A 16,834-nucleotide genomic window follows, 5' to 3' on the forward strand; every position below is an offset into this window, starting at 1 on the left:
AATGCAAACATTAGCTCTCAGGCTGACTCAGTAGTCTTTAACAGTCTCTGAGTAAAGGCATTTGAGCTTCCTGAAGATCCTGTAGGTGTCTTCCGCTCAGAATATGTCATGGCTGAATCCCTGGTAACCCTATACTGAAGTCAGGGGTCAAGGCTCGCTGTCATATCCTGAACTATACTGATGTATTTTGATATTGTGAGGTCAAAAATAGGCACCAAGGCTGGAAAAAAACTGTTATTTCTGATAAGGGGCCCATAAATCACAGCCATTATGGTATATACGTTGTGACCTCTCTCCCATGACAGCAAAGCTCTGTTTACCTTAATTATCCCAACTGAGCGGCTAAGAGGCACCCCTATTTCACAGTCAGCTGTGATTTATAATGTGCTGAGTATACCAAGGCCACCATACCTTGGGCCCCTTAATTCCTTTGGTGTATATCCATAACCCAGAAATGTTGTGTATTGTTTGGCAAGTTGTGATAGCTTTACCTCAATCATGACAACGATGAAGGCCACAAATGCTGTGTGTGTGTGTGTGTGTGTGTGTGTGTGTGTGTGTGTGTGTGTGTGTGTGTGTGTGTGTGTGTGTGTGTGTGTGTGTGTGTGTGATTTAGACATGACCAAGTGTCCTCACAGAATGAGCCTAGGTAGCATGAAGCTAAATAAAGCTTCTTTATGAACAGAGAAATAACGTGTCACAGTGGAGGGCAAAATTAAGTGGCAGATATTGTTATAGTATGATTTTATTTCCTGAGAGGGTGATGGCGATGCATCACTGGCTCATGGACAAGTAGGGGTGATATGAGCAAGCCAAAGCATTTGTTTAGTGCTTTGTGTGCTGTTTGAATCCATGGCAACTGCACCATGGCTGTGTCTTCTGTTAGAATTACTATCTTTGGCAGTGTTGAGAAATTTAATGACTCGGGAGCTCAACATCCTCTCTTTAGCTGTGGTGATAAAAAGGAAGATTGTAACTGAAATTCTGCGCTGTGGATTTGAAGGTCAGATCTGTGGTTCAGGAACACAAGTGCCTCTGCAGCACCATCACCATGAAACATAGTTTCCTCCAACTCAAATCAAATAATTATTACAATAATCTTGTTAAACAATTGGATTGAATTATCATATTTTATAGCATTGCTCTTGCATGAGATTGTGCTAGTCCCAACAAACAGTAAACAGATTGGTCACAATCCGAGCACCACAGCTGGAGCCCAAACACTGGACTCAAAACATTTCACTTATAGTTCTCATGTCTGTAGATGCAGAAAAAGATGATGCTATTTCGACATATTTGTTTTAGTGTTCCAGACACCTTCACAATGCTCTGGATTTTTAGTTATGTTTTGAGTACAAAAATCAAAATAAAAGGTATAAATGACAATATATGTGTAGTCATACAATGAAGCCCAAAATTATTTATGTCACTGGCAGAGTTAGATATATATTTTTTTTCAATCAGCCAAAAAGTTTGATTCTGATAGAAAGTGAGACAGGCATCTCTCAAAAGATAAGAAAACAATGAAAAAAGGTCTTAAAAAAACAAATATCAGTTTTTGTTTATATTTTATTTTAAAAAGAGCATGTTAAAAATGATTTACCCCCTTTCTCAATTATATTTTAATTGTAAGATAAAACAACAAAAGAACAGTATACCCAAATACACTTACAAATGTTGTAGGTAAACACACATGCATAATTGTAGTTAACGTTCTTAGCATTTAAATGTGCTTCACAAAATTGCAAACAGCATTATTCTGGATGTTTTTCTGCTGAAAACAGCATATATGCTGGCTGCTCGTTTATCCCTGACTCTTGTATTTCACAGTGCTGCTCAGACGTTGCTGTGTGTGGAGAAAAAAAAGTCACTATGATAAGCAAGTAGATATTCTACTGCTAAAAATACATGTGACTGACTCTATTTCTGAGGTCTGACTGTAATATCATCTTACATGGCACATCGATTGTGGCTGAGGATGATGTGCCTGCTCAGGTATTCTCAATCTCAATAAAGCTCAATGATGCTATTTTAGAAGGATCATTTGAGAACATGGGGTGAATATACACTGCTCAAAAAAATTAAAGGAACACCTTGAAAACACATCGAATCTCAACTGGAAAAGAAATCATGCTGGATACCTGTACTGAAATGGAATGGGTGATGTTTTATGAACAAAAGGAGACCACATCATTTGATGAAAATGAAAATTATCAACCCACAGGGGCCTTAATTCGAAGTCACTCAGAAATTTAAACTGAAAAACTGATGTGGCAGGCTATTCCAATTTGCTGAAAGGTCATTGCAGAAACTCAAAACATGTGCTTGTATTCATGGCTGACAACATCGGGGCATGATCCTTATGAGATGACAGATGGTGTCCTGGGGTATCTCCTCCCAGATCCTGACCAGGGCATCACTGAGCTTCTGGACAGTCTGAGGTGCAACCTGGTAGCACTGATGGACCTAAACAAGACGTCCCTGAAATGTTCTATTGGATTTAGGTCAGGGAAGCTTGGCGCCAGTCAATGATATTCATTTCTTCATCCTCCAGGAACTGCCTGCATACTCTTGCCACATTAGGTGGGGCATTATTCCGTACCAGGAACCACTGCACCAGCGAGTCTAACAATAGGTCTGAGGATTCTGTCCTTAGACCTAAGGGCAGTCAGGGTGCTAGTGTTTATCCTGTACAGGTCTGAGTCCCTCAATGGATATGCCTCCCCAGACAAACACTGACCCACCACCAACCTGATCATGCTAAACAATGCTGCAGGCAGCATCATGTTCACCAGAGCTTGTCCAGACCCTTTCACCTCTGTCACATGAGCTCATGGTGAACCTGCTCTCATCTGTGAAAAAAACAGGGCGCCATTGCTGAATCTGCCGAGTCTTGAGTTCTCCACAGTGCCAGGCATTAAGCACAGGGCCTACTAGAGGGCATCAAGCAATGAGGCCACCATCATGAAGTTTTTAATGGTCTGGTTATTTACTTCTGTGGCCTGCTGGAGGTCACTTTGTATGGTTCTCACAGTACTTATTCTGTTCCTCCTTGCACAAAGGAGCAGCTACTCATCCTGCTGATGAGTTAAGGATCTCCAACTGCCTGTTACTGGGAGACAGCCTCATGCTACCAGTAACGGCACTGACCCTGGTCAAATGCAAACTACTAAAAAGCAGCAAAAACAAAACCGAGATGGAAAAAAGTCTGTGGCCATCACCTGCAAAACTATTGCTGTTTTTTATTAAAAATCGTTCCTTTAATTTTTTTGAACAGTGTATTTTACAAACCCACTTTCATGCTTTATTTGTTCAATTGCACTCTGATTTTATTATTTTTCATCATTTTATTTATGTATTTTTTCACAAACATCACATGAAAATAAAACTAATCAGGGTAATGTAACCTTTTAGACTCATGCAGGGGTTGGACACAAGCTGAGAGAGCAGACAAGGACAAGGTCAAGTGTTACTGATTGAAATACGGAAAAGCAAGACTGCCACTGAGGAAATAACTTATGCTTTTGCCGTAGTCAATCCATTGATCTATTGATCACTGTAATTCCCCTTCATTTTAACTACCATGGCTTTAATTTGTGTTTAATTATTTTACATAAAAAATCATTAGTCAGGGGAAATAAATTGGTTCACTGCGTTTGAAACGAAATAAAGTAAATGTTGCCACCTAGAGGTTGACTTAAAAAAATTTGATCTTTCAAAGTGTTCCACAAAAAACAAACTTATAAGCTCATGAAAATTAATGTTATTCTGATTTAGCCACATGTTTTTTGTGGTGTTAGTTAATACAGTAATTTCTTCAGGTTAATTGCTGCCCCTCAAAACTTTGTTTTGGTTGTTAATATATACTCAAATTGCTTTTTCTCAAAAAACACCAAAACAATATTTTAAAACAAAGCTGTCTCTCAGTCTCCTAACCTGAATGTATCTTGCCATCTGCTGGACCAATAACGCTGTTGCACAAGAGCAGATGACATGCTGATTGAATAAGATGAAGCACTCCTTTTGATAGCTCAGACTTCACAACTCAATGAAAACAAGATAAAATTTGTTTCTCGGACAATATTTTCTAGATTCATCCAGTTAGATACATATGGAGAACCAGAACTACCAAAACTAGGAACAAGCACAGAAAAAAATACAAATATCTTAAATATTTCAATTAAGTATTGGGCCAGCAAATGTGAAAAAAACAAACAGATATTTTTTCAATAATATATAATAAAATTAATGACAAAGATTATATTTCCAATTTAATCTTATCCTTATCAAAGTGTTATTTATGAACCTTATTATTTTATTTTGATTTGAGTTTCATACCTTTCCTGTTACATTTTCTCCCCAAACTGATTTCAATGAGAATACATTTTTCCATCTTTTTTTCACATTTCTTGGTCACTGTATTCATTTGTTATTTTGCAAATGTAAATACTCAAGTAATGCCCTGAGGGAGTTGGTAATCTTTTAATATGCATCCTGATCTCTATATGTACATTAGAGTATATTTTAAACACTTTTAACTCTTTAGTTTGTAACGTGAATTTGTTAACATGCAAATAAAATGGTTGGTTGTAGAAACAAGAGGTATGGCTTGTGACAGGGGTGAGCAACCTTTACAATCTAAATTGCTATTGTTGCCCTCTGTCCTGCTAAATAAAATGTATCTAAATCCATAAAAGAAGCACACCATTCAAAAAAGAATAACTTAACATTCTGTTTAACTTCTTATTCTCTTCAGTCAGTCAGTCAGACAGAGATAGATAGATAGATAGATAGATAGATAGATAGATAGATAGATAGATAGATAGATAGATAGATAGATAGATAGATAGATAGATAGATAGATAGATAGATAGATAGATAGATAGATAGATAGATAGATAGATAGATAGATAGATAGATAGATAGATAGATAGATAGATAGATAGATAGATAGATAGATAGATAGATAGATAGATAGATAGATAGATAGATAGATAGATAGATAGATAGATAGATAGATAGATACAGGGGTTGGACAATGAAACTGAAACACCTGGTTTTAGACCACAATAATTTATTAGTATGGTGTAGGGCCTCCTTTTGCAGCCAATACAGCATCAATTCGTCTTGGGAATGACATATACAAGTCCTGCACAGTGGTCAGAGGGATTTTAAGCCATTCTTCTTGCAGGATAGTGGCCAGGTCACTACGTGATACTGGTGGAGGAAAACGTTTCCTGACTCGCTCCTCCAAAACAACCCAAAGTGGCTCAATAATATTTAGATCTGGTGACTGTGCAGGCCATGGGAGATGTTCAACTTCCCTTTCATGTTCATCAAACCAATCTTTCACCAGTCTTGCTGTGTGTATTGGTGCATTGTCATCCTGATACATGGCACCGCCTTCAGGATACAATGTTTGAACCACTGGATGCACATGGTCCTCAAGAATGGTTCAGTAGTCCTTGGCAGTGACGCGCCCATCTAGCACAAGTATTGGGCCAAAGGAATGCCATGATATGGCAGCCCAAACCATCACTGATCCACCCCAATGCTTCACTCTAGGCATGCAACAGTCTGGTTGGTACGCTTCTTTGGGGCTTCTCCACACCGCAACTCTCTCGGATGTGAGGAAAACAGTAAAAGTGGACTCATCAGAGAACAATACATGTTTCACATTGTCCACAGCCCAAGATTTGCGCTCCTTGCACCATTGAAACCGACATTTGGCATTGGCACGAGTGACCAAAGGTTTGGCTATAGCAGCCCGGCCGTGTATATTGACCCTGTGGAGCTCCTGACAGACAGTTCTGGTGGAAACAGAAGAGTTGAGGTGCACATTTAATTCTGCTGTGAATTGGGCAGCCGTGGTTTTTATGTTTTTTGGATACAATCTGGGTTAGCACCCGAACATCCCTTTCAGACAGCTTCCTCTTGCATCCACAGTTAATCCTGTTGGATGTGGTTCGTCCTTCTTGGTGGTATGCTGACATTACCCTGGATACCGTGGCTCTTGATACATCACAAAGACTTGCTGTCTTGGTCACAGATGCGCCAGCAAGACGTGCACTAACAATTTGTCCTCTTTTGAACTCTGGTATGTCACTCATAATGTTGTGTGCATTTCAAAATTTTGAGCAAAACTGTGCTCTTACCCTGCTAATTGAACCTTCACACTCTGCTCTTACTGGTGCGATGTGCAATCAATGAAGACTGGCTACCAGGCTGGTCCAATTTAGCCATGAAACCTCCCACACTAAAATGACAGGTGTTTCAGTTTCATTGTCCAACCCCTGTAGATAGATAGATATTCACACCTTTATACACTGCTTTGTTCCTTATAATTTTTGGTAAGGGTTATTAAGGGCAACTCAGGAAGGTATAGCTACATGTGGCTTTGGATGCAAAGTTTGCAGACCTCTGACATTTAAGAACTGCTTTTATAGTTAGGCAAGTGGGTGGTGTGTGAACTTATACAATGACAGATCACCTTTATCTTACGGCTAAAAAAAATGGTTTTATTCAGTCCATATATTGTTGATTTATTGAACGAAGCTTCAAACCAGCTTTGCATAATAAATTCCAGACTGCCCATTTAGATTCAAGAGGTTCATTGTCATACATCACAGAACCAGAGGAGGGTGCCAATCATTTTAGATTGAAACAAAATTCAAAGTAATGTGACTCATTCATTTCAGTTCAACCTCCTCTGCATTTGAATCAACCCTTATATGTTTAAAGTTTAAATCCCAGCTTTTGCTTACACTGAGAAATAAAAAGGCTAAAGAAGATCAACTCTCAGCATCAGAAGACATAATTTACATAAGCAGCACAAGTCGTCAAAATGCAAACAACAAACCTTCTAGATGGGACAGAGTTCAAAGTAATTAAGTTTCAGAGAACATGTAGAGTAAGGATATGGACTACTGGAACAGTGTCCTGTGGTCTGATGAGAACAACATAAATTTATTTGGTTCAGAGGGTGTCAAGTATGTGTGGCGGCAACCAGATGAGGAGTACAAAGACAAGTGTGTCTTGCCTACAGTCTAGCATGTTGTGTCATGGTTTGGGGCTGCATGAGTCCTGAGTGGGGAGCTACAGTTATTTAAGGGAACCCCTGCCTTGCTAAAGAAACTGAAGCTGAAGGCGCTGTCTCCAGAGCTAAACCCTACTGAGCATCTATGGGGCATCCTCAAACAGAGGATGGAGGAGCACAAGGTCTCTAACATCCACCAGCTTTGTGATGTCATCATGGAGGAGCAGAAGAGGAAACCAGTGGCAATCTGGGTAACTCTGGTGAACTCCATTCCCAAGAGAGTCAAGGCAGTGCTGGAAAATAATGGTGTTGACACAAATATTGACAGTTTTGGCAGGTGGTGGTTTACTTCTGACAGCTTCAGCTTGTCCCTTAAAAGTCGCAGCTAGATGGTCTTAAAAGCACTGGAGAAATCAAATAGTTTGATCCTCACAGTGTTTCCAGGCTGGGTGAGTGCAGGATGTAGATGATGGCATCATCCTCCCCAATGCCAGGCTGGCAGACCTCACCAGGGGGTAAAGATATTTGAAGACCAAGCTCTTGAGGGTTTTCATCAGATGTGAATGACCATATTTAAAACCTTACTCTAAGCCTAACATACATTTATTTTTCTGAAACAACAAATCCGAAATTTTCACTAAACTCAGGGTTAACTTACCTTTCATACGACTCATTTTTTGGACTACCCCTTTAGAGATCTCTATTAAAATCTGTGATGGCCACACTACATTAAAGTCAGTAACCTTCATGCATCTCCCTTTAGTATGCTTTATATATTTATGCAAATTTTGCATTCATCCAAACACAATGACACTTTAATTTGCAGTAAAGGTTTATTGAATGGTTTAAATGCATTAGTTCTATTTGTAAGCAGGCAAAGGTAGTTGACTTGTGCGTTTTAACAACCAATTTCTCTCCTTTGGTTTGTGATTTCAGCACTAATTCTTGTTTCTTTCACCAATTCCTTATCTCTGATTGCTGGAAGTTTGGCCAAACAAAAGATGGTGGCCAGGGCTCAGAACAAATACATGGAGGGTCAACTGGACTACATCAGAGGTTCCTGCTAACGAGAATTGGATATTTTTTTGTCAAAATGTTTTGCGTTTTGCTGATGATTTGTTTAAATATTTTTGATTTTCTTTATTATTTATTTATAAACTATATTGTGTATGTGAATAAGTTGGCAGAAGTGTTTAGATTTGTGTTTCAATGTAAATTTGACAGTGACAGAGAGCTTTTTTAGGCTTTATAATTGATATTTCATGGTTTAACTGTAGCTTTTATTATTTTCATGTTTTTACTTTTTTATAGCACTTTGAGATACTTATATAATTACAATGTATGATTATTATTACCTCCAACTTCAAGGCTTCAAATTTTATCTTTCTTTTACAGCCGCTCTGCTCTCCTACACTGTGGTGACAGCCGGTAAAACACGCAATTTCCTCATTTAAATGAGGCGGTCAAAACCACTTTTGCACCTGTTATCTGTTGTACATTGCGTGCAACACACCCACTTTTTTTTTTTTTTTTGCACGTGAAATTTAGCACTCCTTAGTTGGAATCTTTGAAGATCAGGCCCAAAGTGTATTAAGTTAGTTAATTATTAATCACAGTCCATGTGCTGTCTCTCAAATTCCCTGAGTCTTGGACTTGGTTACTGATTACCTTGAACTTAGTACTAGTTCTTGTTGCTGCTATGAAGGAGGTTAAACATTTGCTTGAATAGTTCCTACTCCAAACAAAACAAATGTTGCTTTAACTGGAAGATTCCCTTACAACAGTAATACAGAAAACTAAAACTTGTTTCATAAAAGATCTGTCCATGTTGTTAGGTCAGCATTTGTCATTTTAGTCCAAAGAGGGAAAAGTCCGACTACTCATTCTTTAAAAAGGAAAACTGACAAAAAGTTAAGCATTTAATTTAGTTTAATCTAAATTTCGGAATACATTTTTAAAAAAACATATTTAAGCCACCCATAAATAACATTTCTTGCAACAAAACAACCATAAATGGCATGCCACTTATCAGTTGTGCGTTTCAATACAGTCAGGAAGTAACATTACCCAAACTGATTATTACTTTCCTAAATGCAGCACAAAACCTTCTGTCAGGCATTTAAAAACAGGTTTATTCAGAAGTTAACCAAACAAGTGTGCAATAATCATACTGTATAGAGGAACAATTTAACCAATATAATAAATCCAGCAGATCACAGTCTTACATTTGAACGACTTTTTATAATAAAACATCTATTGTGTTAGTGCTGTCGAATCTTAATAAATCCCAAAAACACATCTTTTTAGAAATAAATCTTTAAATATGCAATCAATAAAGTACCTGAGAAATGAAGGCCCTGTATCATGGACAGCAGAGCAATTAACAGAGCAGATAAACAGTGGATAAATGATCACTGATCAATGGTCAGGCTGTTGGCACTCTCTAAACTTGATAGAACTTGCTGCTAGTAATTTCACTGTGTTGCTTGTTCTCATTGATTAGCTGCTGCTGGTGTTGGAATCTAAATCAGACCTTAAACTTATAACTAAGGATATGTTGTTTTTTTTTTATTTGACAACTCATTTGTTGTAATATTGTCAAATCCCTTTAAAAAAAATTATTTTCCAAAAAAGATTTATATATAAATGTATATTCCCAAAGGTTGCCAGTCACTAAGATTTGAGACCAAAAGAGACACAAACCAAAAACAAACAAACAAACAAAAAAAACAGCATCTCTGTTCTGGCAGAATCTTACATCTGCTCATATTACTTTGTGCAAAATGGATTAAAACGCTTCTGGATGAATTACCATGGCAGCAATAGTACACACACATCAAAGCATGCTCTGTGGCTTAAAAACTGGTTTTGACATCTACAAGTGGACATGTACTGAGGTGAATTTAATTGGAGGAACGCACTATCCTCTCTTTGAGATTTTGTGGAGGCCTGAAGTTGTTCTCCATGCGCATCCTCTGATCTTCCTCTTCACCATTGAACTGAAGCATTCGGAACATCCCAAGCTGAGCATGGAGATACAGAATGACAAAGAGGTGACATGCATTTTACTCAGATTCTGCACTAAATATTTAGGTCGTTATAATAACACAAGTTGAATTATAAAACTAATATTTTGAATATTGTTGTCAACCAATCTGTGAAGACCAAGACTAAACAGGCATTAGACCATCTCTGGATACTCACTGCCTTCTGAGCCACATGTCCAATTAGTCAGAGGCAGAAAGTAATTAAAGTTATTTTAATGATAAAAGAGCTAAACTGTTCCATTAAGTCATCATCTATTAAGTGTGTGCAGTTTGTGGGGGGCACACCTTTTTTCTGCAGTAACAGTATGAGTGCAGAAAAAGGTGTGCAACTGCTCATATCCATGCATTAATTTTGCTCTACATATTTAGAAATAAAGTCATTCCAAATGTTTCAGATAACCTTTTACCATATTTTAGAGATGTATTAATAAACTCGTATCAACTACTACTGCTGCTGGCCAGTTACACTATATTGCTAAGTGTTTGTCTCTTTTCACACACATGAATTTGGTTGACATCCCATTCTTAATCCCCGGCATTTAAATGATGTCCGGAAGAGATTTGTCAGTGTGCAAATTAAGAATGCCTTAGTCACGCCGCTTAGATCCAGATAAATTGGTGGAAGGATAGCAGCTAACCTTTAAATGACAGCACCAGTAGACAGGATCACACAACTTAAAATATTTGTATCACTACTACCGATTTCACAATACGCATTTCTGGTGTAATATTCAACACCAGCAAAACAAACTTTCAGGTAACAAACCTAGGCACATCTCTAAGTGACGTTTTGGTGATAATGTTAGAAAGGCTTGTCTTGGCCGCTTTCCACACTAGGATGAACATAAAGCCCCACCATTTCTAAAGAATATTAATGTTATCATGAAGGATGGCATGTAAAGAACTAAAGAACATACTGAAAGTCAGAGCTTTTCGTTAAATTGTTGGAAAGGTTTTATGTATAATGTTTAAAGCTGCAGCACTCACTTGCTTTTCCGAGACAACGGTTGGCTCCTTCAGGACAATCCAGGTGACGCTCTCATGTAAGGGAGGTGTGGTCAGCGACCCTAGGTAGGTCCAGTAGTGGAGGCTGCTGGGTAGGAGGCACTTAGGGTTGAAACCTTTGAAATCTGTGACGCTGCCCTGCAACAAAAAAGTAAAAAAAACAGCATCAACAGCTTTTACAATGAACTGATAAGGGAGAGAGTCTGTAAGAAATATAAGCAGTAAAATACAAGGCTTACCTTAAATTTAACCATGTACAGAGCATCTGTTATCATGTGGAGCCATCTGTGGTCGTCACCTAGCTAAGAAAACAGACTGATATTGGTATATTTAGAAAAACATTTAAAGTCTTCATCCTGCATTTGGTGGCAGGATAAAGAAATAATTTACATACACTATAATTTTTCTGGACCATGATTAGATTTGATCAAAAGATATCCACTTTGGTAAGGTTTTTATTTTCATGCACTCTGGATCAATGTAGTGTTGGATCTGCAAGTCTTGTGCAACATATCTCAAAGATTGTCCATGGGATCAAGGGTTGGAGTCTTTAGGTAAAAAATGTCTCAAGCTTTACAAATTGAGTCCAATGAACAGCATTGTGATCTTGAGACATGGCCATGCCATTAAAGGGAAACCATACAATTAGGACCCTTCTAAAACAGTTTCAATAATACTCATACACCACGTCAGATAAGGCTTAATAACTGATCAAGCATTAAATAATTTTACAGTTGGCAACTCTAACCTACACTTCTCCTTAACTAGATTAAACGGATTATTTTGTCCCCCCAAAGATGAGCTACACCACCCACCAAGCTGCAAAAGCTATTCTGCTAACTTATTTTAATCATTTAAATTGGAAGTAAAGTTTATTAATGGAGTAAAGAAATTGAAGCAATGCACAAAAGAAATTGTCTTTATCACATTTATAACATGCACACCTCAATAAATAAATAAATAAAATAGTACATATACAAAAAGCAATTGCACATGAAATAAATGTACCTCTAAAAAGATGCCAAGGACAGCAAGACCATCAGGAGCTGCTGCTGCATCGTTGTAGGTCTTGTACTTAACAGCATTCCAGTGAACTACATGGAGCTAAAAAGAATAAACATGAAGAAAACAAATGTACAATTAACATCTTTAAACAGCTAAATGAATATTGATTAGTGGGTCTTTACTACATTATCATGAAGGTAAAAAAAGATTTATTTGTTGAAAGTTAGGACCAAAAACCTGTTTTCTCTGCTTAGGATAGCACATCTTTTTGTTGAGATAACATCTCCCTAACATTCATACATCAACAGGATTTTATCAGAATAAACTAAAGGCTTAAAGACAAAAACATGGGTTTTTTTCTGCATTTTTGTGACTTCCGAAACCATACAAATTAACTGATGTTACCCATTGCCACTGTGTCTGTATAGTTATGAGCCACTGAAAAACTGGAGCATTTAAATCCAAACACTGACCTCTGATGCATAGCCAACTCCTGCAACAGTGTGCTCAGATCCTTCGCATCCTTTTCCACCCCAGTGGAAATGAAACTGCTTCAGTCTATAAGGGTGGTCAAGAGGGCCTCCTAGAACCACTGTGGGTAGCAATAAATTGGAAGTTACACATGCATCTACAGTACCTTCACACTCCCACTTTTCAGAGTGTTACAGAAACACCTCCCAGGCACTGAGAACTATGTGAACTCTTTCATCAAAAACAGCTTGGCACCTTCCCTCACAGACACGACAGGACGAGTCAATGCAGTAACATCCGTCGGACTTCACCAAATTTCTCATTAAAGGTGGAGAAAGGAGCTGACACAGTGCCTCCCTAACCAGTGATCGTATCCATCAGGAGTAAGAAATGAGCTCAGAAGACAGACCTTACAAGCTGAATGTCTCTAGGTGTTCATCCTGAAAGCTATGCATTTTTCCTGGCAAAAACGGGATCTAGCTGTAAATTAGACTTCCACATATTCGGAAAACTTGTAATTTAGATGTTATTGTTGAATAGAGATAATAGAGAATGAGACTAATCAACATTTTTTGTTATTTTATTGTTTTGTAGTTTTCAGCTTACATGAACAGTGTCACAATAATGTCCCAGTACATTGTCTTAATAACTCCAGTCCAAAAACATGACTGGTTAGTTGGTCTCTCTAAAAATTGCCCTTTGGTATGAATTTGTGTGTGCATGGTTGTTTTCTTGTATGTCTCTGTGTTGTCCTGTCATGGACCTAACTTCTTTTTCCATCTTGTTAATTTGTTCAGTGTCTTCTTTTTGGGTTTAGCATTATTATACAAGTCAGGTTCTCTGTCATGTATGATTCCTCAATCTAAAATCATTGGTCCAGATTTGTCTGCCTGGTCCCATCTCTTTCTTATTACTTTCTTACAAGCCACTGTTAACATTTTTAGTAAATATGCATCTCTTCTCTGCACATATTCAGATGAAATATAAGGTTCAAGACATTTAAAAGAGACATTCAAAAGTTAATTACATCCTGGGATCTTTCCCAAGTCACTTAAGAAAAAGTATTAGATTTTTTAGACATATCCAAAATTCATAACCATCACTGACGTTAATTGTTGGCAACCACACTAGGTTGGGGGTTAAGATTAAATTTTCCCATGAGAATTGATTTCACTTTCAATTAAAGTTTCACAGCTTCGCCACGTACATTGCCAATTCTCAATGGCCGTTACATTGCCATGTTCCTTTTCTTTAATTTTCTGGTATATATTAATTTTAGTTTTTTCAGTTCCTCACCATATATGTGACTTAGATTAATTTACTATTCTCTATATTAAGCTCCTTCTACCTGTCCATCAAACTTCTTTGCTTGGGAATCTCAGTCATTAACATCTATAACAGATCTATCAAAAAAAAAAAGTTTATCCAAATGATCAACTATTGCTAGCAAGAAGAGTTTGATAGCATGGGAGCCTACCAAATGTTACATTCAAGCAGTTCTTTGTAACTGTTATCTTGCATATATTTACAGTTGTGGTTGGTTGCAACCGTAAACTGAGGTTATTGATGCCAAGAAGCCATACTTGCAGAAGTATAGAAGCATCATTATTTAGAAACTGACCTCCTCAATTCTAAAAGTCAGTTCAATCCCTTGTGGGAGCACTTTATTAAAAAGCTCATTGCGTTGCTGCATTCTAGGCTTCAGAGACCACAATCAGGAAGGACTGTCTTAATGAAGCCAGGTTCCATCACATGCAACCCATTCTGGTTTACCTCGCATGAACACAAATGAGCTTCCTTACACGAATTTTTTAATATTTGCTTGTGATTTGACTGCGGCGGATCCCTTAAGCAGCAATGACGAAGCAAATTATGAATGTGTCATGCGTCATGCGAAACAACTGGCCCTTTGGTGCATGATGACTTATAATAACTGTCTCAAAATGTAAGAACAACTAGAGAAGTTAGTTTCTCTGAATTTATGAACACCAATACCTAGGCTATTAAGAACCAACATGTCTACTTAGTACTTCTAGGAACATTATGACCGTTAGTTTTCCGAAGACAACACAGAGAGGATTACAACTTCCTTTAAAGGTTTCCCACATTTTGACGAGTGTAAGATCAATAACAAATCAAACATCCGGATCAGGTCAAAAATATATGGCAGAGCTCAAAATAAAGAGCTCATTAAAAGGCTTCTTTGAAATCTCTTAGGTGTTATATGAGAAAGGTAAAGCCGGATAAGTATAAAGAATTGTGTCTCAAAGAGTCCAATTGGTCTCAGGAGGTGGAAAAAAAGATTTTTTGTTCATTTTTTCATAACTTAAACCAAACATGATCCAAGAAAAGAGTAATAATCCAATAATTTTTTTATGTATTTACTAGTTATAACTTTTGCTTGTCATCTGTAATTATTTTTCACCCATGCAAATAAAAAAAACTGAATAAATGTGCTCTATTGGCACCAATTGTATATGTTTTGCAAGTGATGGTGTGTGCTACAGTTGTGTTCTGACAATGGATAATGCTATTAAAAGTTGCTTTAGGAGAGAAAATAAACATAATTATGATGCGTGAAAAAGTATTTTAGTAGTACTTTATTCTAATCATTATTAGATCTGGATAATTTTATTTTTTATATATATTTTACTCCTGCAATCTGGTTTCTTTTTACCAGATAGATAATTTCCCCCATCATATATCACTTCCCAAAGCAACTAGAAGCGAGTAATTTCAATAGTTTGGAGGATTTGTGTATCTCGTTTTAACATTGGACAGTGCTTAGAATGCCACTTGTGTTTCCTCGCAGGTCTCTACTTTAATCTGCTATTTCCCTAGATATTTGCTTGCTTGTTCTCAACTCTCTGTGCAAAACTGCCCTCGCTTTTGTACTTATCATTCAAGATGATTGCAGGGTGGCCATCATGCATCCACCCAGTCATAAAAACAAGCATTGCCATAATAACCACTGAGATCTCCGACAGGTTATTATATCTTTTGTCCAGCAGACAGATTTTGATAAAGTAAAGTGTCGGCTGCACTTTCCTGCCTCATAATCAGAAGTTTATTTTCAGCCTTTTAATGTGGTCAGCCATGCACCCGCTTTGCACTTTCCAAATTGTCTTGTCCTTAACTGTCAGTACAGATTTTTACTGCATGTTTGCACCAGTAGATAAGAGAGTGGTATCATCTCTGAACTGTGACCACTATCAAATGCGGCAAGGCATGCAATCTTTAAACATTGACCCTGCAAAGCATTATGACATTTTCTTCGCCAAAATTCTGACATCATCTGCAGTGCAAGTTGTAACAACAAATCAGACAAGTTATTCTCACCTGAGCGATCATCAGAGTCATCAAACTCCACAACTACAGAGTGGCCATTGTTGGCAATGTTAAGGGACCTACACCGGTCATACTTTAGGAAAATAGGACCCAGTGTGCTGTCACGTCTAGCCTCGTTTGGGATTATGTCAATGGGAGACTGGCGGTTTCCTTTGGCAACTGGGTACTGTCTGTGCCATGCTGAAGGACCTTTAAATTACAGGGGAGAAAGTCATATTTTCACAATAAAGCATACTTTCAGCTTCAATTCATGCAGAAAAACATAACCCCATAAACTGATTGTGACCAAAACGGACTGCTAAACCACACTTTTCCCTATGATTAACTAAAATCAAGGTAAAACCTCCCCAGAAATGCTTAATATTTAACATTAGACTTATGCGCAAAACGACGCAGCGCAGCAGACCAACTTGTAAAAGCCATAAAATGTTGATTATCAGTATGTTTTCCCTGTCAGACGTGCAGGACAAACTCCACAGCAGAATACCAGGTTAAAGTGACAGCAGTCAACCTTTAAAGCACCGCCGGGCTAAATCCCGCATTAACAGCCATGTTTACAGGTATCCTCCAGAAGAAAATAAAGCAGGATCCGTCGGGACAGCTAAGAAACTGCGCTTCATATCACGTTGAAATCATCAAATATTGTATGGAAAGTCTGATTAATGAGAATTTTACCGTCCTCTTTCCCGTATCCCCATTGGTGTCCTGTCATTGTCCTTGTTGCGGCTCAAGTCAGACTTAATGACGGGCACAGAGATCAGCTGGTGCAGCTATTGATGAAGTTTATTAAGGGGGAAGGACAATTACTCACGGTGTGACACGCCCCTCTAATGTACATACAGACACACCAATCAGTTACCAATCCATCTATAGACATATAGCTTTGAATATAATCTAATATATAAACATACATTTTCTGATG

At 37.8% G+C, this 16,834-nt stretch overlaps 1 protein-coding gene across 1 annotated transcript; it reads right to left on the reverse strand.

Moving 5' to 3' along the window:
* Window positions 1-8,947: 8,947 nt before the first annotated feature.
* Window positions 8,948-16,713, reverse strand: ca7 (carbonic anhydrase VII). The gene is made up of 7 exons (XM_047362425.1): window positions 16,588-16,713; window positions 15,904-16,101; window positions 12,567-12,685; window positions 12,097-12,192; window positions 11,328-11,390; window positions 11,071-11,226; window positions 8,948-10,059 (listed from the first exon to the last, which is right to left on the reverse strand). The coding sequence occupies exons 1-7, from the start codon at window positions 16,622-16,624 to the stop codon at window positions 9,940-9,942; spliced, it is 789 nt and encodes a 262-aa protein (XP_047218381.1). The 5' UTR covers window positions 16,625-16,713; the 3' UTR covers window positions 8,948-9,939.
* Between the last annotated feature and the right edge of the window lie 121 nt (window positions 16,714-16,834).

This window comes from Girardinichthys multiradiatus, chromosome 4 (genome assembly GCF_021462225.1).
Source record: "Girardinichthys multiradiatus isolate DD_20200921_A chromosome 4, DD_fGirMul_XY1, whole genome shotgun sequence".
Taxonomy (NCBI): domain Eukaryota; kingdom Metazoa; phylum Chordata; class Actinopteri; order Cyprinodontiformes; family Goodeidae; genus Girardinichthys; species Girardinichthys multiradiatus.

Bases quoted from the DNA above. Each gene is read 5' to 3' on its own strand.
- ca7 (XM_047362425.1), bottom strand. From the start codon at position 16,624: ATGACAGGACACCAATGGGGATACGGGAAAGAGGACG. The intron at 12,686-15,903 runs GTGAGAATAACT...TGCTACCCACAG, and splicing joins TGACTCTGATGATCGCTCAG to TGGTTCTAGGAGGCCCTCTT. The intron at 11,391-12,096 runs GTACATTTATTT...CTGTTTTCTTAG, and splicing joins TCCTTGGCATCTTTTTAGAG to CTAGGTGACGACCACAGATG.